Source organism: Chlamydotis macqueenii, chromosome 1 (genome assembly GCF_036417535.1).
Source record: "Chlamydotis macqueenii isolate bChlMac1 chromosome 1, bChlMac1.mat, whole genome shotgun sequence".
Taxonomy (NCBI): Eukaryota; Metazoa; Chordata; class Aves; order Otidiformes; family Otididae; genus Chlamydotis; species Chlamydotis macqueenii.
Window position 1 is genome coordinate 62,417,748 of NC_141556.1, and position 24,211 is coordinate 62,441,958.

General features: G+C 41.9%; 1 protein-coding gene across 4 annotated transcripts in view; it reads left to right on the forward strand.

The window, feature by feature from the left end:
• Nucleotides 1-514: 514 nt before the first annotated feature.
• GNPTAB (N-acetylglucosamine-1-phosphate transferase subunits alpha and beta) overlaps nt 515-24,211 on the forward strand; it is a 49,167-nt gene continuing 25,470 nt past the window's right edge. For 3 of the 4 annotated variants that reach the window (XM_086754415.1, XM_086754423.1, XM_086754439.1), the window contains exons 1-7: nt 515-666; nt 5,532-5,617; nt 11,178-11,297; nt 13,270-13,311; nt 14,045-14,250; nt 14,968-15,032; nt 15,278-15,412. In XM_086754415.1, the coding sequence (XP_086610541.1) occupies nt 550-666; nt 5,532-5,617; nt 11,178-11,297; nt 13,270-13,311; nt 14,045-14,250; nt 14,968-15,032; nt 15,278-15,412 (771 nt within the window). In that variant the 5' untranslated portion in view covers nt 515-549. The remainder of the gene's footprint in view (nt 667-5,531; nt 5,618-11,177; nt 11,298-13,269; nt 13,312-14,044; nt 14,251-14,967; nt 15,033-15,277; nt 15,413-24,211) is intronic. The other variant, XM_086754431.1, reaches the window with a different exon arrangement.

Below are 24,211 nucleotides of genomic sequence, written 5' to 3' on the forward strand. Positions count from 1 at the left end.
TGACATAGCTTGTGGCACACCTGCTGCAGACACAGTACTGAATGATTTCTTCTTTTCCCAGAAGAAATAATGGATGATTTCTTAAAAAATCTGCAGGGACAATCTGCCACCTGCAGCAGGTCAATATCATTGACACGCCTAGAAGCACTGAGCACTCAAGCCGATGAGTGAGGAGCCAAAGAGGTAAAAAGTCCAGGAGTCTGACCTCTTGCCGCCTTCTGCTGCCGGGCTTTTTGGGAAGGCAGACAAAACCCGCGAAGGAGCGGGGGATGGCCGAGGCCGGGACCCGCCCGCCGCCTCCCGGGCCGTGAGGGCGGGAGCGCCCGTCCCCGCCGCGGGAAGCCGAGAGGGGGCGGCTTCACCGCACCTCCCCCAGCCCGCCGCCAGGTGGCGCCGCAGCGCTGCCGGAAGCGGGGCGGGCTCTGAGGGCGGCGGGACCCGCCCGCCCGTCCCGGCGCAGGGTAGCGCGTTGAAGCGGGGCGGGGCGGGCCGGGCCGCGCCGGGCGAGGCGGCGGCGGCGGCGGCGGCGGCGGCAGGAGTCGGCGGGCCATGCTGCTAAAGCTCCTGCAGCGCCAGACCTATACCTGCCTGTCGCACAGGTATGGGCCCTGCCTCTGCCTCGGGGGCCTCGTCCTCCTGATCGTCTCCGCCCTGCAGTTCGGGGAGGTCAGTACGGCGCCGCGCCGGCGTGGCCTGGCTGCCCACCTTCCCTTCCCTTCCCTCCCTTCCTCCGAGCAGCCCCGGCCGAGCGGTGCCGGCGGGGAGAAGGCGCGGGTGCTTCTCGGCTTGGGGCTTTTTTTTTCCCCTTTCGGCAGCCGGGTGGTTGTCATGTCCTGTGCGCGGCGGGTTCCCTCAGCAAGCAGATCGGGTTTGCGTGTGAAGTATATGTATATATATATGTGTAATTTTAAGGCATGAGGGGGAAAGGTGCTGTGCGGTGGTGCCGCTCCCTTTTTTTGGGGGGGGGCGGGGGGGATAGTAACCGTCGCGGCTGAGGAACGGCACGAAGCACCCCGCTGTGCCGCGTTTCCCGTGTGATGGGCCGTGCTGGCGGCTGGCCTGGCCGTAGCCGGGGGGGCTTTGCCTGCCGGCTCCCCTCCCTCTCTCGGGGCGGCCGCCGTGGCGCTGGCTGCCGCGGGAAGCGCGCCCGCGGGGAATGGCGCCGCTCTCCTGCCAGCGGCAGGTGTGCGGCGCCGGCCTTGCCGGGCCCTCCCGCGGGTGGATGGGGGGTGCGGGGTGCGCTGGGTGCTCTCTGACAGCCTTGGCGGGCCCTGGCAGAGGAGAGCTGAGAAAAACCTGCCTGCTCCAGGAGCTCGTGTTTTCCTGTGCAATTTTTTTCCACTTTCCCTTGTCAGGTGATTTATTAGTGCTGTATTTTATTTTTTTTTTTAATCTTACTCTTCTAAAGCCTGTGGTGGATGTACCCTTCCAATGGCAACCGGGAGTGACAGAATCTTTCTCCCTTCCGAGGTTTAAGGAGTTACATAGAGCCTCTCTCCTAGCAGCTTGCAGCTCAGCAGAGTCTCTGTTGGATTTCTCACTGCTTATTACTCGGTTTGCCTGCTGTTTTGTAAATGATGCGATGTAACTTCTATTTTTTCAATGTGTGATTTTTATACTCATGTATCTTTTAAAGCTTCGTTTCATATTACCCTGTCTGTTTTGGAAGTCATCAAGGAAAGAAAACGGAGGGGAAGAACCAAATCCTGCTTCAGTGTGGTGCTTGAGAATATAGTAGGTGTTCAGGGAATTAAAGTATTTTTTTCACAGTAGAAGGATGGCAGTGTTGAATGCAAACAGACTGGAATTTCCTGATTCCTGAATGATTCTTTCCCTTTTTTCTTCATTTTTTTTTCTTCCCTATTTGATTTTGATGGGCTTTTTCAGACACAGGAAAAAAAAAAGCCATACAGAGTATTATCTGAAACTCCTGAGTGTAGCACAATCAGAACTTTATTTTGTGTATCCATACATCATCTGTGCATAAAGTACTTCATCCCTGCTGTCTTGCAGGGTTCACAAGTTCCTGAAACACTTGAAAGCCATCAGCAGATTAATTGTGTAGTACTCTTAGGCACCTGTTTGTATATGATTATCAACTTGGATTGGTATATACCTCTTGGTGCTATGAAGCTTTGGGTATACTTTTGCCTTTCTTCAGAATGAGGGCTTAACCCCAACTTTAGGATTTTTTAGAACTTTGAAGGTTTTTAAAAACACTTCAGTAGTTTTCCAGGTTATGGCTGCTTTCACGAAGAATCAGTCAAAATCACTGCTCAGAGTTATTTTCCTACCAAATCTTAGTTTGCTGCTTCCAGTGCTTTTAGAGCTATTTGGAAAGCTTATATGCTATTTAGCAAAGAACTGGCAGATTCATGTAGGAGTAAACTTTCAAAATTATATGTTAAGAAAAAATGAAAGTGACCAGAAGTGTTTAAAAAACCCCAAACAAAAACCCCACCCACTTTATGGAACAATCATACAGAAATATAGAAAAAAACTACTTCTTTTTTTACAATGATGGTAACTGAGCATGGTAAGAGATGTTTGTGTGCATTTCACTGTTTACTTTTATGATTTAAAGTGGTGTGTTTTGGTCAACAGTGGTAGGCTAAGGATTTAAGAGTGACTAGGCTTGTGAGGGCAAACACTGTTGGACCTCTTCTGACAACTGTAGTGGGAACGGAAAACACTTATTTTCTTCAGTGCAGAGTCCGCAAGGCAGGAACTAATAAAAATATATAAGACTGTTCTGAAAATGAAACCAGAAACCTTTCTAGTATTTATCAGGTCAACCATTTTTACCAATCTGCAGGGAACTGTCAAGCAATAAAAAGCAGCGTGGGGTAGCACTTACCAGACCCTGGTGTCTGAGCAGTGTTTGCAGTTCTGCTTTTCCCCCAGCCCCAGAGCCAGCTTTTTTTGTCCTAGTAGGCAAAATTAGATCTGCTTGCTTGGATTCATGCTAATATCAATATTAATGCTGACATAAAAATGGATGGCTAGAGCAAATAATTTGAGATTGGTAATGATGTCCTCGCAGCCTCAAGATGAAAATGGGCTTGATTTCAAGAAAAAAAAAAAACAAAAACAAGTTGAGCTCAATGAAGTAACAATGCATTAAGCACAATTCAGGAGCATTTCTGCAAAAACATAGAGGGTAGCCAGGTCTAAGCCCATGCTGTAACCTAGTCATAAGATGAACTTTGAGTTTTAGGTCTGTTTGGTTGTAGACCCTTCTTGGTCATCCCTCTGTAGGTTTCTCAGCTTTGTAAAATGTTTTATAACTGGAACATGCCAGAGCCACCGTTATCACCTGTCTGATACAGTACCTCCTAATAGAGAGTCTAGGGATTAAAAAAAAAAAAAGTTATTCCCTTAGTGGTTTTATAATATCACTAAAGTTGAAGCAAAGCAGCCTCCAGGCATTATTGCAACACAAATAATGCGATAGGAGGAAACAGTTACAGGGAAAAAAATGTATCAGGTAGGTAGAGCTTAATTTTTTACCTGAATGTACTTCTAAAGAGAGCTGTCCTGGGTCTTTCTGGTTATAGCTGCACCAAGGCAAAAAGTGAGTGTTTGAGTGGTTAACATTTTTCTTCTGGTGAGCCATATTTATTATTCATATAATAAATTACATTCTTACTCAGATACTTTTGTAGTTCTTCTAGAAGCAGATCAGTGTGTGTCAATTCATTATTATCAGTCATAGCAAATGTCTCTGCCTGGGTATTTTTCAGTGTGTGCTGTATTAAACTAGTGTATTTGGCAGAAGGAGGTAATGACTTGGGCGTGAAAAAGTGCCATAGTGTGTTTTTAAGACATTTCTTGACTTTGGTATTTAAGGGAGGAGATTTTTATGCTCTCCTTTGTGTAAAGGGAATAAACTTGTTCAGATATGATCTTGGTTAAAAAGTGAGCCTTTGCATCTTTGGCAAGAATTGTGTGTGTGGTGTATATGTGCTTGTCACCCAGCCACGTGATGGGGCTTCCCTGCTCTCTAGAAGGCTTCAATTTGCTTTAGCGGGCATGAGGGTAGAGAGATGTGTGTCTTCTTAAAAGGGAGGGAGCTAGTCTTTATATTACAGTTTTGAGTGCTGTCTTGGAGAAGTGGTACATTTCATAGCTCCTGTAATACAAATAATAAGCAATTCTAAAATTAAAATCTAGGAAGAGTGGTGTAAAGTAAGTACACCTTTCCTGGTATTTTTTTTTTTCCTCTTCAGTATGTATAAATGCATACTTATCCAGGTAAAAGAAGCCACTACCCCTTCATCTCTAAAGCAGCACAAGAAGCCAATGTGGTTTTTAAGGTTGGACTTTCACTGTAAAATATATCATAGCAAGTTTATCTCTGAGTAGAATCTGTATGTTTTATATTATTTTTATCTCAAATCACTTATGCTTTTTGCTACGCTGAAGCATAGTAAGCCTTTTTAGCACTGAAAAGTCTGAGCTGTTTTTCTTTTTTGTGTTAAGTACCATAGTATCAGATACTTTTTAGTGATGGGAATGTAACTATGTGCCTTTGTTTAGTGGGGACGTGTGTATATATGTATATTTAAGTATATAAATAGAATGTAAACTTGAAGCTTTCCAAAGTAAGAATCAGCTTGTGATTGGTTCCCTGTATAGCTAGTTTGTGAATATGCCTGGGAATGGGGATGGCTGGCAAAGGGCATGTAAGCTGGATGCATCTTGGTGTTTTAGCTAAGCTGTTGAAGGTGGGGAAGGTGACCCTGCCTTCAGCTGTAGGTTCCCATCATTTCTCATCTGATCCAACAACCAAGGAGAGGAAGATAAATTGCTCTGGTTTTTGAAGGTTCCTCTTTCTGTTGGTTTAGCTCCGTGACTTGGCGCATTTGGGCGAACTCATGTCGAGCTAAAGAGGGGTGGCAGAAATGCAGGGGGATGGGAGAGAGGCTGCAGCCAGCAGAAATACTTTGCTGTTGGGTTAGTCTGGCTGCAGTGTAAGACATCAGCTGTATTGGGAAAGAGCTATTGTGTGTTAAGTTCTTGGCCAGGTTTATTTGCATAGTTTGATATGCCCTGGCCTGACTGTGGGTTTGCAAAGCTCAGATTTCAGAGGTGTGTATATTTTAGTATGTTCCGTGTGAGAGGAGAATGAAAGACAAGGAAAATTATGCGGGGGGTGGAAGAGTCTTGCGTTGAAGTATATTTCTTGAGAAAACATGGCTGAATTTTTAAAAACTAAGAGGCAAAGGGGAGGTAACCTAAATATATGGTAGCTTAAAAAGTATGTCCATAAAACATGAAATCTTTTCTTGCCGAGAAAAAACAAAGTTTGAATCAAACATGCTCCGAGTCCTGGATCTGATTGCTGGCTTAGTGTACTAACTTAGTTTGGATTAAGTTCTGGTCAGTTGTGCATTAATGTGTAGATCAATTTGAATCAAATTGATTGTGATTAAACATTTCAAAAGGAGAAATGTAAGTGTCTGATTTTAGAAGATAGTGACATCAAGTTGTTTGTTTTTTGTGGTTTTTTTTTTTTTTTTTCTTTTCAGGTTGTCTTGGAGTGGAGTAGAGACCAGTATCATGTTATGTTTGATTCATACAGAGACAACGTTGCTGGCAAATCATTTCAGAATCGGTGAGCTTTACTTGCAGTTGACAGTATTGCACATTTTACTGTTCAATGAATTTTAAAATATACAAATTAAATGTTCTAGTTGAAGTAACATCCTGTTGAGTAGGACCTTATTGTATGGGCTCTAAATCTGCAGCAAATGTTAAACTTGATGGTTTTAAAATAGTGAGTTGGTGCTTACTGTCCCAGCTTGGAAGATGTTTGGCATTTGGAAGTTCTAGTCATATAACAGAGTTGACATTTTAAATGCATTTAATTGATCCAGTCTCTAATGAAACATCAAAATAGTGATAATGTTAAAAATAAAGGGAGGACATGACATGTTTCCCATACTAAGGTATGAAAATATAAATACTGTTCTTGTATGCTTAAAATTTCAAATTTCAGTGTTTTGAAAGGTGTTTTTCATTTACCTTGACTCTTCTGTGACATCTCATGAGGGACGTTATTTAGTAGCGAAGTCACAAAGCTAGTAAGAAGCTTTTTAAAGCTGGGTACATGGAAGAAGTCACTCAAAGCAAGTTGGAAACCAAGTCATATGTTTCAGTTGGGTTAACTGCTGCATGACTTCTTGTGGTTTCATCGTTCGTATCTGAGTAGTCATGGGATCTGTTGCTCAGGAAGTCAGTGAAGTGTGGATTGGTAGGTGGAAGACGCTACTAAGGAGATATCATCTGACTCTTAAGTGTTGATGCACTTGACTTGGGGGAAAAAAAAAACCCTGAAAGCAGATGCTTAATCTGCCTTGAGGTTTGTTGAATCACGAGACAGTAGAAATAATCAGATCAGTTTGTCATGCTTTAGCTGGTGTGAGATAACTCTGTAAAAGTACATGGCATGGTATCAGTGAATCCTATGCACCTTTATAGTCCCGTCTCTTACTCCCCTCCTGCATTTTCCAAAGAAATGACAGATGAAAGCAGAGTGATACAGCTCACATGGGTGATTAGCTTTATCATCTGTGTTTCTGCAGTGCTGAAGTGAAAGCATGGCAGCGTGTTCCTGTCAGTCATGCCTGACTTTGTGATAATTTGGTACAATGATTTTATAAAATGGTCGAGTTTGTCCAAAACAAAATCACAAATCTTACTGTTGTGATGTAGGTATAGTCAATTCCTATTTCTGCATTGTGTTTTTTTACTTCATTTTGGTCATGTAAAGCACTCCTTAGCTAGTGTTGATTTCTCTGAAGTGTGAGAAAAAAAAATCCGGTGCCTGGGGAGGAACTATTGGCTGCCTGAGCAAAAGCTTAAGGTTTTCATTATGGGTGCTTAAGTTATTTCAGTTCACCCATATGCCTTTAATACTCATATCGCGTGTGACAGGAAGGTTTGTTGTGATACTTGTGTGCAGATACCAACTTCCCATAAAAATTCATACCAACAAAAAGTCTTTGCGGAGACATACTTCTAGGCATCTGTTAACTTTTACAAGTCCATTGTCAGGAGTTGAGTTTGTTTTTATTATCAAACTTCATGAATGCAGTAATGGATGCCCTCTTGCAGTGTGCCTTGTATCAGTGGTGGTTTGATGGAGTTCTTCAGGCTGATATCAATGCTGCATTTGATCCTAGCTTACCTATTGATTTTAGTCAGTTCTTATTTTAGTGTTAGAGAAAAATACTCAGAATTGAAGAACAGGAAGCTTGTTGGTTTAGAAATTAAGCAGATCGACTGCTTGGTGGAAAGTAAAAGCTTCACGGCCTTTAAGAAATATTAATGGACCTTCAACTGAATTAAAGTAATGTTATCTTTTAGGAGCTTTGCAGGAAAACATCTCTGTTCTTGTCAAACAGTTGCATAAAACTTTTATAAGAAAATCTCACTGTAAAATGTAGACCAATTTCTGCATATGGGCAAGCTCTTTATGAACTCTCGAAAAGCTCTTCTTCCCGAGCAACATCAAACTAGTAATATTGCTAGCATCATCAGTTACAGCTATTGGATGCTGTTCTCTGTCAGATGAAGGAAGACTTCTTGTTTTGCTTTGAAGTTTAGCAATTGCTTTAATTGGCTTTTCCCTCCTGTTGCATGTCCTTTGGTATTCCAGCTGTTGCACTTTCCAGGTAGTCACATCAGCTGCTAAACTTCCTACTTACATTGCCCAGGCTCTTACATAGCTTGAGACTGTAGAGTAGAAATTCCAGGGCTTTTTACCAAGCCACCTCATCCAAACAATTTCTGAAGACTTAGTTTTGGTATGAAAATAAAAGGGAGAGAAGGAAACTAAATAATGGAGTTGCATGAATGAGAGTCTTAGATGAGAACTCTATTTTATTACTCTCCACCAGCAAATTCTGCATTTTGGCAAATTCTGAAGTGTAATTTTGCTGTTCTGGGACTTGACCATATCATATTTAAAACTTCAAAATATGTATGGATACAAAATGTGAGGAACAACCCTCAGGTTTTAAAATGTACAGACTGATTTCAGTATGGTGCAGCTAGTGAGAGCCATCAGTGGCTGGGCAGCCATTAATTGCTGAGCAGAGTGAGGCTGGAGAGAGAGGGAAAGACGCACAGATTAGAGAGCTGAGAGGTACTGGAGTGGTAATAGCAATGGAGCAGCGGAGTTGCAGTTGGTGGGTGATTTCAGAGATGTAACAGGCAGGAGGTCCGAGAGATTTACAGTGGGGAGCTTAAAAGCATAGTAGACTTAGATTCGTTCATAAAGAGGCTCGTCAAGGTGGAAAATCACTGTATGGTATCTTGGGAGAGATCCAGAGGCTGCTGTTGGATGCTGAGACAATGAGGCTATGTCTTCTGGCTGCAGTCTTGGCTATGAGCATGGCTCTCGTATGTAAACGAATGTCACAGGAAAAGAACATCCTTCCTGGCAGGTGCATAGAAGAGGCAGCATGTGACAGGTCTCCTGTCCTATCTGGGAGAGCTGGTGGTGCTGGCTTTGTCTTCAAGCAGGATCCTATTGATGTTTTTAGGTTTGCGAGTAAAAAATGGGTACATTTTTGAAAGGGGAAAATGTAAAGGAGTGTCCAAAACAAGCCTCATTAGTTGTCAAGGAGTCTCCGAGGAAGTCTGCTGATCTTAAAATCGGTAGCAAATGGGAAAACTGATGGTTTCCTGTAGAAAGGTGTTAGATAATTCCCATTTAGGCAGCTCATCTTGGGCTTAATCTGTTTGCCAGACTGGTGTTTGTGATGAAGACCAAATACATAAATCCGCGTGAAGGAGAAACGCAGCTACAGAATTCGTGGGATAAAGTTTTTTATCTTTTCGGACCTTGAACAAATTTGCAAAAGACTCTGCATATTAAAAGTAGTGTTTGAGAAGGGTAATACAGAAGTGGCTCTCCTGTTCCTTTTTAATTTTAAAGCAAAATGCCACTACATGCTTTTCAAAATATAAACTCTCAGTACTTTTTAAGAAGCCATAAAACCAACCAGAAAACTTTGGCAAAGACCAAAAAGATAGAATCTTAACAATGCTACTGATTCTAATTGGGAGCAACAAAGTAATTTGTGTATTTTATGTTTTTAATTATTGTGTCTGATAACCACTACTTTTTCAAACAATGTATGCTGTAAAAATGCATTTAAAAATGTATCTCTGGTATTGGATACATTTTAAGCAATCAGACTAGCGCATCTGCAAACAGTTCACTTGCTTGAATAACCCTTTTCCCCTCATCTCTATTGCTGCTGCTAATAGAGAATGAGCTTGCCATGCTAGGATTAGTTCAGCATTGACATACCTGCATCTGACCAAAAAAGGCCTTTCCTCTATGGAGTTTATTAGCGTTTGGCTGTATGTGACATAATTTCCATGGTAAAAATGAAGTGTAGCAAATTATGTAGTTGTGTGTCCTATTGCATAGGAGCACACTCTTAGCCAATGAGAGCCTTCACAGAAGTCAAAATTGCCTCATACCCTAGAAGGAGTTGGAGTTGAGGCTTTTTTTTTTTTTTTTGACGTTTTATTTTCTTCAGTGAAGCCTGGGTAAATGAGCTCTGCACTTTGTCCAGAAGACTGAAGGTTGGGCGTTTTTGAAATCTACTGTCAGGTGCTTCCACTTGAAACGCTTTTGTCCTAGCTGTAGTGATAAAGGGACTGTCAATCCAACAATTTAACCGATCACAACAAATGTAGAAAAGCTGGAAGAGCTTCTGCCATTGAATTTCTGCTCATCTGGAGGGCTTTTCAGTTCAAAACATGCCTTGAGTTGCACCTGGTAGTGAACCAGAAGGTATTGTCATTTCCTGAGAAGGTGGTGAAGTAGCTGATTAGAAGTTGTATTCAGTAAATTGACTTTTTTTTTTGTCAGTTGAAAGGGTGGCCTCCTGCGGAGTGTTGCATGTCAGAGGTTAGAGAGACTTTCTGGGTGGTGCTGCTTGGAAAGGCAACACTTTTTGGATGTTCAAACTGTCTCAGAATGACCCACCGTTACCCTCTAAGTGTCATAGCTCAGTTAGGAACAGTGATGAGTGGAGTAAAGAATGATCCTGTCTGCTGTGCTGTGACCAGCTACTGGCTGCTGTTTTACCAAATTCTGTGCTTCTGTTATTGAATCTCAGCCAGTACAAAATGAAGCTGAGTGGAAGTTGTTCGTGTGTAATAAAGCACAAGGGAAGGTGGAGGAGATACCTATAAGCTCTTTTTTTTGAATGCTTTTTGAAGGATACAGTGGGTGGAGAGGGCTCAGCTTTCCCTGGAAACTCATTGTGTGGCCCTGTGAATCTTAGCATTAGAGAAGTGCCCAGTGTTTGCTAGGCTGTCTACAGTTTTGGAAGGTATTGAATAGTTTGACACTGGAACTTTTGAAAATAATAGTTGGGGCATCCTCCTGCTGTCTGGGATTGAGAAGTTCACCTGTCGCAGCAGCTTGGAGTACTCACTGAAACAAAACTGTGGGCCTCAAAGAGGAGATTATTGTAAATAAATAGAAAAAAGTACTCAAACTCCTTTATTTTCTTTTGCCATAAATCTGCTAGGAAATCTGTAAGTGTCCAGAAACAGCTCCAGGATACTAAATTGTGTCAAGAATGAATTTGACTGCTCTGTCTAGAGTCTGAATTCATGTACGCTACATAGGTTGTTGGTTTATGAAATGCTCTGTTACTAGTATCTAAGAGCTACTCCTAGGATAGACACTTGGTCCTGCTGAGATCTTATTGGCTCTGCAATTAAACAGCAAATACGATTTCAGTCTTTATACTTCATGCTGTCCTGTCTAATGTAGTTGATGGATTAAGGATGTGCCTGGATGCTGGTACTGATTTGAGAAATATTTTGTGGGTTTGAAGGACTTGGGTTATAGGTTAATGTCAATGAAATTTAGAACATAAAGTTCAGATATTGTTCAGTTACTCAACTGTTATTGCCCCTTTATGTCCTTTTTGGTTTTGTGTCTGTGCTTTTTTGTCAAGGGTTTGTGTATAATTAAGAGATTTTATACAGAGAGAGAGCAAGCTAAAGAGAAGCTTTTTGCTTTGTCTTGTTTGCAGGCCAGACAGCAAGTATTTCTGTTGTTAGACAGAAATTGCTATTGTAGGATGCAACACTTGTAATATTAAACAGCTCATGTAGCTTTCATTTGAATTATGTAGGCTTTGTTTACCCATGCCGATTGATGTGGTATACACCTGGGTGAACGGCACAGATGTTGAACTGATCAAAGAATTGCAACAGGTCAGAGAACAGATGGAGGAAGAACAGAAAATAATGAGGTAATAATCTGATGTATTTTTTTCCTTTTAACTGAAAGCAGCAGTCTAATGCAGTACTAGCCCTCTTTGTTTTTCTCCCACATTACTCAACATGAAAATGCAAAGTGGATTTTCTCACTTCTTCATTTGATTATTCTCAAAACCTTATTTCAGTTCTACATTTAGCTATGTAGTACTGTCTAATCAGAAAACTGCTTAAGGTACAAAGCATAATAATGTAACGTAATTAAAGCTGTTCTGTCTTGAATTTTTAAAATGCCATGCAGAAAATTGTTCTTTGTGTATGTCATTTTGTATTGATTTAGATAACTCAGTTTCTAAATAATAACAATAAAACTGTATCTCAAATGTGTAATCTTTCTTCTCCCCCTTCTTCCTCCTCACCCTCTTGATAGTTTTTTTTGTAATGGATTTAATAAAATCTTGAGCGTATGCTTCTTAAAGGCTCTTCTTTAAGTTAGGTTTGTAGTCTCCCAAACACTGAAACTGAGAGGAAAATAACTTATTCGTGTTATAAAGGTATGAATCAGCTTTCCAACTAAGGAGGGAAAGAGATATATTGCTGCATTTGGTGTTATAGATTGTGCTATACGGTTCTGCAAAATTACTGATCTAGGCTTCAAACACAGGCTGCTGCAGATACCTTGGATTGTGTTTTGTAAGTATTGATTTAGTTCCTAATAAGCTACACTGTTGTCATGTGATCTGTTTTGGACAGAAAATAGGCTAAATGGCAGGGCAAGTCTGTATTTTGAGGGTTGTAATGGTTTAATTCAGAATAATCTGAAATCCACAAGTGGGCGAATTGATCTTATTTTTGGCACCTTATCGCTTGCAGTTTAGGTACCACTGACAATATGATCACAAATTAAATTATTGATCTTTATTTTGCTACCTAAACAATGAAAATATTAGTAGAACTTAATGGATTTAATGTTTAAACATCTTAAACATAGGCACGGTCTCTGCTCTGAAAAGCTTTCAAATTTATACTAATTTTTCCTAGCAGTTCATATAGCACATGTTATTGGTTTTAGCTTTGTCATTGCTCATGCTGTTATTCCCATTTTACAAAGGGGGGGGGGGCGGGAAACACGTATTGTTTTTTTCCATAATGCTGATTTGGGAAGTTGATATCAAGCATATGAGTAAGACTCATGTCCGTGTCACGTTCGTTACCTCCAGGGGCACCTGGTTCTCTCTTTGTAGATAACTTTTTTCGTATTCTTTGAAATCAGTTAGCACTGTTACAAAAAGAGCTGTTTCACGGGATCAAGATAACTGCAGAATACAAAGGCAAGGATTCTGTGAATCTCTGCTAATGAGTGTATATTTTGTATTGCACAGCAAGAATCAGTAAGTTGTAATTTTCTTGTTGATACGCCTGAATCGAGCTAGTCATGGTCCAGGTGCTTTATTCTTCAGTGAGAGAGAGTGGGAGAGATAGTGGTTCTCTTTCTGTTGGTATATGTAGAAAGGTGCCCTTCTGATATTACTCTGATTATTATTTAGCATCAACACTGCATTGCCTTTACATTAATTCTCATTAGCTTCTATGTGCACATGCCAATGCATAACAGACCTTATCAGAATATGTATGTTAGGCAGAACAATCAAGTCGGCCTAGTTTCAGGTTACTTCATCCTGGTTTTTTACTAGTGTTTTTTTTGTGTCCACATCAGTTTTGTTCAGTAATCTAATAATAACTCCTGAAGATCCTGTTAGCAAAAAGAGTCTTGCTGTCAGGACAACTAAGAATTTCTGAGCTACGCTGCATGAGGGTGAGCAGCGAGAAGCACAGGTGCAAGCCTGCCCTCGCCTTGGCAAGGCTGGTGGCAAGGCCTTGGCAGTTTTAGAACTGAGTTAGCAGTGCTTTCACGATGTGTCCCTGACTCAATTAACAATCTGAAATTAGACTAAATTCCTTTGTGTCAACTCAGTGTTACTTAATGTAGTTTTAATTTTGTAATAGGGAAATCCTTGGAAAGAATGCAACAGAACCAACAAAGAAGAGGTGAGTTTTTGTGGTTTTGGGCATAAATTGGAATAAATGATACCCTACTCATTGTTAGCTTGAAAGCAGATGCTGGTTGGGGAGGTTGTTTTCGATGGCCTGTGCATGCTTTCCTCCTATGTCACTTCAAGAAAAGTTGTCAGCAGGATAATATATATGTTGAATAAAAATAATGTTATTGTGACATTTATGAATGAGCTTCTTAAAATGTGACAATTTCTGAAGTTCAAAAAGCATATGGTTAGGCATAGCTCCTATTCCAGGTGTGGATTTTTATTGCATATGTACCTGGATTTTTATAATTCAAAAACATTTTTTTTTGACATTGCTTTCACCTGCCATTTGTATACATGGCACTGCAAGTAATTGTCTGTGGGGGTAGCAAGCCTCTGGTGCCTCCGTTGCCAGAAAGCGGCAGAGCCTGGTCTGTCCCATTTTTCATTTGGCTTGGTTGTTCTGCTATTTTGAGATCTTTATAAGGTCTCCTTTGTGGGCAAACTTTGAAATCTTGGAAATACTTGAAAAAATCAGTTACAGGAATGAACTAAACTATAACAGTAAAATATTCACCTTCTGCAGCAAAATAAGCGTGCTCTTAGTGATTTCCCCCTGCCCCAGCAGACGTTAGAAGTAATTGATCAGATTTTACAAAAACATCTCTCATTGCCTCTAACATTGATTTTTGTCTTAAATCTTCTACTAGTGTTAATATACCCTTGGTATTTTGCTGTAGTGAGAAGCAACTGGAGTGTTTGCTGACACACTGCATCAAAGTGCCAATGCTTGTCCTGGATCCTGCGCTGCCTACCAACGTCACACTGAAAGACCTGATGTCCATTCATCCTGCTTTACAACCTGCTAACAATATGTTCTTTGTAGCAAAACCAAAAAATCCTTCTACCAACGTGACAGTAATTGTTTTTGATACCCCTAAGGATGGTAAGAACCTATTTGTCAGATTCCAGTCAGTTTTGTAGATGAAGCTTTTTAGTAAGCTGCTGTGAATTAGGTTGGGTGGCTTTTTTTTTCCTTTTCTTTTTCCCCTCTTCTTAATACTGATTCTGCCACTAATGTTCTGTTTGACTTCAGCAAGTCATCCAGTGTCTCTTGCCCTCAGTCTGTTCCTCTAAATGATGACATTAATGATAATGTTTGCTTACCTCCCAGACAACTGATAACAGATGATTAGAGTTCTGTGCTTTAAAAGACTATTGCAAAACAGGCTTGATATCTGAATATCTGTGTTGCACTGGTAATCTCAGAAGGCTAAGGTTAAGACTGAGGAAGATTAGTTTTAGAAATCCCCTTTTAATTGCTGTGAAGTCTAGTTTGAATATTGTGCAATAAGTTCTGCCCTTACTCAAAGGATTGCATACCTTAAAACAAAATTATCCATGTGTTCAGCGTATGTAAGTAGAATCTTAGAGCAGGTATGGACTGCTTACTTTGTTTGATGTGTAGTGCCTGACCACTACCACCCACTAGCCCAAGCACTTGTGTTTCTTTTACCACTAAGAATTATTTACCAGTTGTAAAGACAACTCTTCACACCATAAATATCCAAATCTCTTTAATTTGCAAAAGTATATCTTTAGTAACTAGAATATACAAAATATGTTACTTTCAGTTTTTGATTTGCAATGCATTTTATTCTAGTTGAAGCTGCCCATTCTGGAATGTTAAAAGACAACAGCAAACAGATAGTATGGAGGGGTTACTTGGTATGTACTTTTAAAATCTGTTGATTAGCTTCTTGTACATTTTCAGAAAGTGTTTCTGTGCTATTCTCTTTCCATAACTCACATGTAGTAAAAAGTGAAAGCTTTTAAAATAATTTTGATTTTGAAACTTGGTTTAAGTGTCAAAATATACACTATTAAATCTGCCACCTGATGAAGGACTGACAGATAAATGTGAATTACTTTAAGTTTAAAAAAATCTTTATATCCTGTTTTCTTGTTTTTAGACTACAGACAAAGAAGTTCCAGGTCTGGTATTAATGCAAGACTTGGCCTTCCTGAGTGGATTTCCAGCTACGTTCAAAGAAACAAATCAGCTACGAACAAAACTACCAGAGAGCCTGGCCTCTAAAGTAAAACTGGTATGGGTCTGGAGGAAACAGTAACTTAGTTGTATTGTTTTTTTGGAATGGTTCACATACAGGATCTCACCCACCTACAAGACTTAGGATGTTTCTGATAGTAGTATGTCTTTCTGTGAGACTGTCTTCTTGAGTTGTGAAGAGTAGTAAATAGTGACACAAGTAGTTGCCTTCAAAAGACCAATTGTCCATTCTGTGACTGCAAGTTATTAGGCATTAGATTTGCTAGCTTGCAACTAATTAAAAAGTACCAGCCTTATTGGTTTCTCTCAGACATTTGCTATAGGCTGTTGTCTTCCTGATAGCACTGGCCTGTTTAATGTGACAGAATCTTGTTTGTGTAGTTTCTTCATTTTTTTCTTCCCTCTTTACTTTTAGAAGAATTATCTTAATAGTAACAACACTGGATTGTTTCACAGCTGAATGCTCTATTCCTTTCTGCCAAATACTCTGTATGGTCTTGAGCAAGTTGCACTTCAACTTACCCACCTGCAAGGCAACAGTAGATCACAACTTATGTGACTGTGCCATCCATTAACATTCATGCCTTCTATTCCACCCTGCCATTTAAACACCTCTTCCAGGTACAGCCAGGTTTAACAGATAAGTAAAAGTTTCAAAAGTCTGTGAAAGTCATTGGCTTATGTCTTGGAGAGAGGTGTGATTGGTGATGTGAAAGGGGCTGAGGCCAGGGAATTTGTGGAGGAGGAGGAGTTAGCAGGGATAAAGGGGTGCCAGTCGGTTGGTAATCTTTCTTTGTTAGTCTTATGCCTTCCTGTAGGATTTGCTAATTCACTTTACAGCTTGTTCTTGGTGCTCAAATGAGCATGATTTCCTCTCCTTGTCTCTCTTTTTTTCTGCTTTGCAGAAACTATATTGTGTAACCCCTTGCATGGGCTGGTCGCACTTCAACTTAATGCAAGCTGAATTTCTTCTTTCTTGTCTTGACTTGTGTTAACAGGCTGTGTTAGAATCTCACTAATGGTAGAAACTTTTTGAAGTAAACACACTTGTACCTCTCTTTCTACATGCGCTTAAACAGTTTAATAGAGAGAGCTCTTAAGGAGTTATTTAAGCTTAAATAGCTCTTTTCTTGTACGTTCATCCATTTGGATTTGGAACCTTTTTTAGTTCCTCACCACAGCTTAAGTTACAGGTTCCTGGTAGTTTTAACACATTGGACTTAATGGAGCTGAAGAGCTCAGAATACCTTTGACTTGAAATACCAGCTCTTCTCATTTGTTAAATTTGCCCTTTAGCATTCCAGAAATTTGGTAACAGATGTTCCTTAATTATTTTTTTCTGTTTCAATTTAAAATCAATTAGCTTATGTTTTCCTGACCTAGACTTGTTTTCTAGGAGCAGCTCTTCTGTAACATTCTCATTAATTACCAAATTAGTATTTGAAATAATATTGCCTCTGTCAATTCAGAGATGATTTGGTGGTAAAGAAATCTGACTTCTACATCTGGGAGTGTATTGGAGCACCATCCTAGGCAATGTTTCTTCTATGGTTGAACATTGTAGATATAAGCTCTCATAGTAACATAGTTCTGAGGAACGTTCCCTCCTCAGACAATATTTGGAGTTTCATTCTCTGTCTGTTAGCAGATGTTGCTTTATGTTCTTTTTGTGAAATGATTTTGACTTAGGTCAGTTCTTTTATCCATAGTAATTTACTCTTTTTTTTTTTTTTTTTTTTTTTTTTTTTTTTTAGTTCTGGCGCCTTGTGTCGTTAACACTTGGTGTTCCTTTGTCATAGTAACTTCTATGTGTCTTTTTTGGACCCTTCAGTATCTTTCTGTCCTTGATGTAGTATCTCCTTCTCTTCTTCCCTCTGATGTCTGGTGTCATGGCTTGTACTAATATTTTTGCTGCTAAAACATACTTTTTCTACTGTAAGAATACCTGTTGTTGGAGGTGTTTTTCTGTGGTGTGGTTTTGTTTTGTTTTGTTTTCCTTGTTCACCAGCTCTCCTCAGGCACTTTTTAACTTCATTAGTTGTGGTTATTTCTCTAATTGCGTTATGTAACTGTCGTTCAAGTCTGTGTTTATGCTTTTTCTCTTCAATACTCTGTGGATTTTTGCTTCCAGCACTGAGAAGTTTGTAATTCTCTCCAAGATATCTGTTGTAAATCTGTCAAGCCACAGACCTTATTTTTAGGCTAGCCTGTGTCTCTTGTGCTGTAATAGAGACCTTCCATCTTTCATGGACACTTTGGAAAAATGAAATACCCAGATTTCTCCTAATTGCTTTTGAGCTATATGCTGGTTTTATTATCTTGTGGTTTTAAGACTTATGGAGCAATTCTGTCTGGACCTTAATTTTTTGATTGCAGTCATCTTTAAGTTTCATCAGATGATCCCTTTCATCATCTTTTTTTCCATTCAGTAGGATCTCCTAGCAGTATTAGTTCAACAAAACCCATGATGGATGGATTGCTTATTTCAGTTCTGCTTCTCATGTCCAAGCAGCTGGCTAATCTGTTGTTTCTTTCCAAGCTGATCACTAGTTTGACTCTTCAGCAGGTCTAAAAAATGCTATAGTTTCTCTGTGCTTTTGCATTGCTGTCCAGATGAACATAAAGACTTGCATCTCTGAGGTGTCTTAGATATGTCTCCCATCTCTGTGTCTGTTTTTATGGAAGCGACATCCCATGCCCATTATTTTGCTACTTGTGTTTTCCTTAGTCTGTCTTGGTTGTGTTTTTTTTGTTCTCCTTGTCATCAGTCATGTATCATCCAGTTGATCACAAATCTTTGTTTGTGCTGGTTGTCTTTTCCTTGATGTGTTCTTGTCTTTGTGCAAGCATTACCATTGTGAGCAGTTCATTATCTGTTCCTAAGAGCTCCTTTTCTGCAATTTGGTTAGGCATATCTCTATATAAGCACAACTTTTCTCAGATATCCACAGCATTCCACAGTTTCTCCATCCAGTCATCATTGCTGTCTGTGTTTCTTTTCCTGGTGGTAGATGCTTTAGAACAATTAAATGGGATTATTGTACCCTGTGTGGTCATAGCAGCGGATTCTTCCCCAACCAGTTCTCTACTCTTGATAGCAGCAATTTATTCATGTTATACCTACAATGGAATATATGTATATAAGAAATTTTTTATATGCAAGGATAATTTTTTTACATACGAAGTGTGGAAGAGGTTGTTTCTGTAGAAGCATTTACTAAGATCCTAGTTTGGAATCAGTTCTTCATTCAGTGGAAGTTGTAGGTAGGCAGTTATGGTAAACATAACCAAGTATGATTTTCACCTTAGCAAGGAAAGAGAGAGAATAGAATCATTAAGGTTGGAAGAGACCTCCAAGATCATCAAGTCCAACCATCAACCCAATACCACCATGCCTACTAAACCATGTCCTGAAGTGCCATGTCTACACTGGTTTTTAACACCTCCAGAGACGATGACTCCACCACTTCCTTGGGCAACCTGTTCCAGTGCCTGACCACTCTTTCAGTAAAGTGTTTCCTAATATCCAACCTAAATCTCCCCTGCTGCAACTTGAGGCCATTTCCTCTTGTTCTGTTGCTAGGTATTTGAGTGAAGAGACCAATACCCATCTCCCTGCAGCCTCCTTTCAGGTAGTTGTAGAGAGCCATAAGGTCTCTTGGCCTCCTTTTCTCCGGACTAAACAATCCCGGTTCCCTCAGCCACTCCTCATAAGACTTGTGCTCCAGACCCCCTTTGTTGCCCTTCTCTGAATGCGCTCCAGCAACTCAAAGTCCTTCTTGTACTGAGGGGGCCAAAACTCCCCACAGTATTTGAGGTGTGACCTCAGCAGTGCCGAGTACATAGGCACAATCGCTTCCCTACTCCCACCGGCCACGCTGTTTCCTGATACAAGCCAGGATGCTGTTGGCCTTCTTGGCCACCTGGGCACACCACTGGCTCATGTTCAACCAGCTGTGTACCAGCACCCCCAGGTTCCTTTCCACAAGGCAGCTTTCCAGCCACTCTTCTCCAAGCCTGTAGTGTTGCATGGGGTTGTTGTGACCAAAGTGCAGGACCTGGCACTTGGCCTTGTTGAACATCATACAATTGACCTCAGCCCATTGAGCCAGTCTGTCCAGATCCCTCTGCAGAGCCTTCTTACCCTCAAGCAGATCAACACCTCCACTCAATTTATTGTCATCTGTAAACTTACTGAGGGAGCACTCAATCCCCTCATCCAGATCATTGGTAAAGATATTGAACAAGACTGAGCCCTGGGGAACACTGCTTGTGACCGGCCAACTGGATTTAACTCCCTTCACCACAGCTTCTGGGCTCAGCTGTCCAGCCAGTTTTTAACCCATCACACCTGTCCAAGCCATGAGCCACCAGCTTCTTTAGGAGAATGCTGTGGGAGACAGTGTCAAAGGCTTTGCTAAAGTCCAGGTAGATAACATCTACAGCCTTTCCCTGGTCCTAGAAGAAGATCAAGTTGGTCAGGCAGAACCTGCCCTTCATGAACCCATGCTGGCTGGGCCTGATTCCCCTGGTTGTCCTGCACATGCCAGGTGAGCGCACTCAAGAGTGCACTCAAGCGCACCGTTCCATAATCTTCCCTGGCACCAACGTCGGGCTGCCAGGCCTGTAGTTACCCAGATCCTCCTTCTGGCCCTTCTTGTAGATGGGCATCACGTTGGCAACCTTCCAGTCATCTGGGACCTCCCCTGTTAACCAGAACTGCTGATAAATGATGGAAAGTGGCTCGGCAAGCCCTTCCACCAGCTCCCTCAGTACTCTCAGGCAGATTCCATCTAGCCCCATAGATTTGTGCGTGTCCAGGTGGTGTAACAGGTTGTTAACTGCTTCCTCCTGGATTGTGGGGGATTCATTCTGCACTCTGTCCTTGTCTTTCAGCTCAGGGGGCTGAACACCGTGGGGACAACTGTTCTGACTATTAAAGACTGAGGCAAAGAAGGCATTAAGTACCTCAGTGTTTTCCTCATCCCTGGTGGGAATGTTCCTCCCTGCATTCAGTAATAGATGGAGATTCTCCTTGGCTCTCTTTTTGTTAATGTAGTTGTAAAAACATTTTATCTCTTACAACAGTGGCCAGATTGAGTTCTAGCTGGGCTTCTGTCTTTCTGGTTTTTTTTCTCTGTATGACCTAACGAGATCCCTGTACTCTTCTTGAGTTGCCTGCCCCTTCTTCCAAGAGTAGTAAACTCCTTTTTTTTCCTGAGTCCCAGCAAAAGCTCCCTGTTCAGCCAGGCCAGTCATCTCATCTCCCCTGCCAGTTCGTTTTACGGCACATGGGGACAGTCTGCTCCTGCGCCTTTAAGACTTCCTTCCTGAAGAACGTCCAGCCTTTGTGGACCTCTTCAGGACTGTCACCCAAGAGACTCTCTCAACCAGTGTTCTGAGCAGGCTGAAGTCTGCCCTCTGGAAGTCCATGCTAGTGGTTTTGCTGACCCCTCTCCTTACTTCACCAAGAATTGAGAACTCTATCATCTCATGGTCATTAAGCCCAAGACGGCCTCTGACCACCACATCTCCCACTAGCCCTTCTCTGTCTGTAAACAGCAGGTCATGTGAGGCACCTCCCCTGCTAGGCTCGCTCACCAGCTGTGTCAGAAAGTTATCTTCCACACACTCCAGGAACCTCTTGGACTGTTTCCTTTCTGCAGTGTTGTATTTCCAGTAGATGTCCGGTAAGTTGAAGTCCCCCACAAGAATAAGGGCTAGCGATTGTGAGACTTCTGCCAGTGGCCTGTAGAATGGTTTGTCTACCTCTTCATCCTGGTTGGGTGGTCTAGGACAGACTCCCAGCAGGATATCTGCCTTGTTGGCCTTATCCTTACTCATGAGCACTTGACCTTGTCATCACAATTGTTGAGCTCTATACAATCAAAACACTCCCTGACATACAGAGCCACCCCACTGCCTTATCCTTCCTTGCATGTCGCTTCTGAAGAGCTTATAGCCCATCCGTTAGAGCACTCCAGTCATGAGAGTCGTCCCACCATGTTTCTATGATGGTGACTAAGTCATAGCTATCCTGCTGCACAATAGCTTCCAGCTCCTCCTGTTTGTTGCTCATGCTGCATGCATTGCTGTAGATGCACTTGACGGGCTATTGATTTCACCCCCAACATCGGCATGCCACCCCTAGGCTCATCTCTAGTGAGCCTGGTTATATCCCTTTCCCCCTTCAAACCTAGTTTAAAGCCCTCTCGATAATCCCCGCCAACTCATGAGCGAGAATCCTCTTTCCCCTTGGAAATAGCTGAACTCCATCTGTTGCCAGCAGGCCCAGGGCTATGCCAACTTCCCCATGATAAAAGAAAACAAACAAAATTCCACTGATGGCACCAGCCTCTGGGCCACATGTTAATCAGGTGAATTTTTCTGTTCCATTCAGTATTCTTCTCTGCCACTGGCAGGATTGAGGAAAACACTACCTGGGCTCCTGATCCTTCAACCAATTGCCCCAGTGCCCTGAAGTCCCTTTCGGTTGCTTTTGGACTTCTCCCTGCAACCTCATCACTACCAACCTGCATAACCAATAGCGGGTAATAATCAGACCAGGGCGTTCCCTAGTAATGTCTCTCACCTGGGCCCCAGGGAGGCAGAAGACTTCCCTGTGGGGTGGGTCTGGTCAGCATATGGGGCCCTTTGTTCCCTTCAGAAGGGAATCACCTACTGAAATTACCCTCCTTTTTTTCTTAACAGCGGCAGTCACAATGCGTGGGGCTGACTTACTCACCCTAGGCAACCCTCTGCATCCTCATTTGCCTGGCCCTCAAGTTCCAGAGCCCCATTCCTGTGTGTTAGGGCAGTGGGGAAGGTGAGGGAGGTTGGGAGGGGATTTCACCTGCTGCCCTGAGCAGGGACTTGTTTCCATTCCTCTCCCTGTCTCTTAGGTCCCCTCCTTCTGCTTGGTGGCAAGAAGACAGGCAATCCTCTGCTTCTTGTGGAGCCTCCATCTGCTGCCTTGACCTCAGGAATGGCAGGCTGTGACTCTGCCAGTCTATCTCCCTCTCACACTCCCTGATAACTCTTTAACCTTTCCACTTCGTCTTTGAGCTCTGCCACCAGGCTGAGCTGACCATTCACCTGGTCACACCGAAAATAGCTGTTGTCTCTGCTGCCCTCCGGTACGAGTATCCGGCTCAGGCACTCCCTTCAGCCGGAGACCTGGACAGTTGTATGTGTGGGCGCTCCATCTGGGTTACCCCATTGCTTCTGGCAATGGCATTTGGGCGAGTGGAAACCATAGCTAGGTCCTCTCCTGGGAGGGCGATGACCACTGGTTGAGTTATCCTTTAGAGGCAGGAGAGGGACTGTGACCTGCCCGCACACCTTCCCTGCACCAACTGCCACACCACACTCTGTTGCTCTTGCTCCCTGGGGGGATTCTGCTGCTCTTGTATTTGGGGGGATTTGGCCACTGTCACTCTTGTCCTTGCCCGCGCTGAGTCAGATGTTACATTAATGCTACACTTAAGTAGCAGAAACATTGGTTGTTTACAGTCTCCACTGAAATTTGCAGCAATTCCTCTGCTGTTCTCGCTTCTGGAATCTAAAGTACATGAAGTGATATGAGATGCCCATTGGAGAGGAAGAAAGCTGCACCTGAGGTTAGGCTAGACTTAGGTCTCTGAGCCACCTCCTGATGTTTAATGGGTTTCTGCATGCTCTAAGTGGCTGTTTTAGTGCAATGCTGGAAGTAAAGAAATAATAAATTTCAACAATGCTGCTATTAGAAAGGGGAGAAAGGGAGAAGTGTGGCTGTTGGTGTGTGTGTTGAAAGTTGGTAATGCTGCTTTGATTGGGTTGGTTTAGTTTGTTTGATTGAGATCACTTCTGAATACAAAGACGACCAAAAATTGCTTGGACATCTCAGCCAGGTGTTTCTTGTTCTAAAAATCTCTGAGAAAAGCAACTGAGTTTAACTAGAGGGAGTTAAGTTGTGAAGATTTAGTATATGATGAGTTGATTTCCAAAGTGAATTATGTATGTTACAGTCTACTGAAATTTTGTACTTACAGCCTGCACTGTAATGTAATGATATGGAAGTTTATTTCCAGATCAAAGGTAAGCAGCAGTGTGTCTGCTGATAACGTTCTACATTGTGTGTGTTATGGCAGGCGTGGTTGAAAACTATATATGGCTGCTTTTTATTTTCCACGCTTTCTTAGTGGTGCATTAGAAAGCCACTAGATGGAGGTGTTACTCTGGTCGTGCAGCTGTCTGCTGCTAAGCCGTTTTTCTTTAATTGCTGTAAAGATGTTACATTGTACCTATACATGAAGAATGAGGGTTTTTTTTTTTTTCACTTTTCCTTTCCCCTCTTATCTACATTTCAAAAGAAAGCTATCGTTCAGCCCAAAAGAGATGCTTGTGACTTAAAAACTAGATAGTGATGTAAAGACTGATAAAGGATTGAAAGGACAAGGGGGTTTGATTTGTTTGATTTTTGTTTTTTGAGGCTATCATGCTAACGCTTTTTCACTGAAATAGTATACAGTAGTGAAAACTTTTGGAGAAGGAACTTTCCTTCAAGATGAACTATCCTGATTGCTTCAGGGGAAATTGAGAGCTGCAGATATCCTTCCTTTGTAAAATAGTGTTTCCTCTTTAATCTGCATGCGCACACATGTACATATATGTGGACAAGTTATGTTGGAAACTAAGGGCTGTAATGTGTCTTCTAATGGCCTTGTCTTACTAACAGAAGAAAGACCACATAGGAACCTGCAGGCACAGTGATGCTGGGTGTTTGCTGTCCTCACTGCCTTGAGGGTGAGGGGTACGGCATTCCTACTGCTTCTCTTGTCAGAGTTGACGGAGCAGA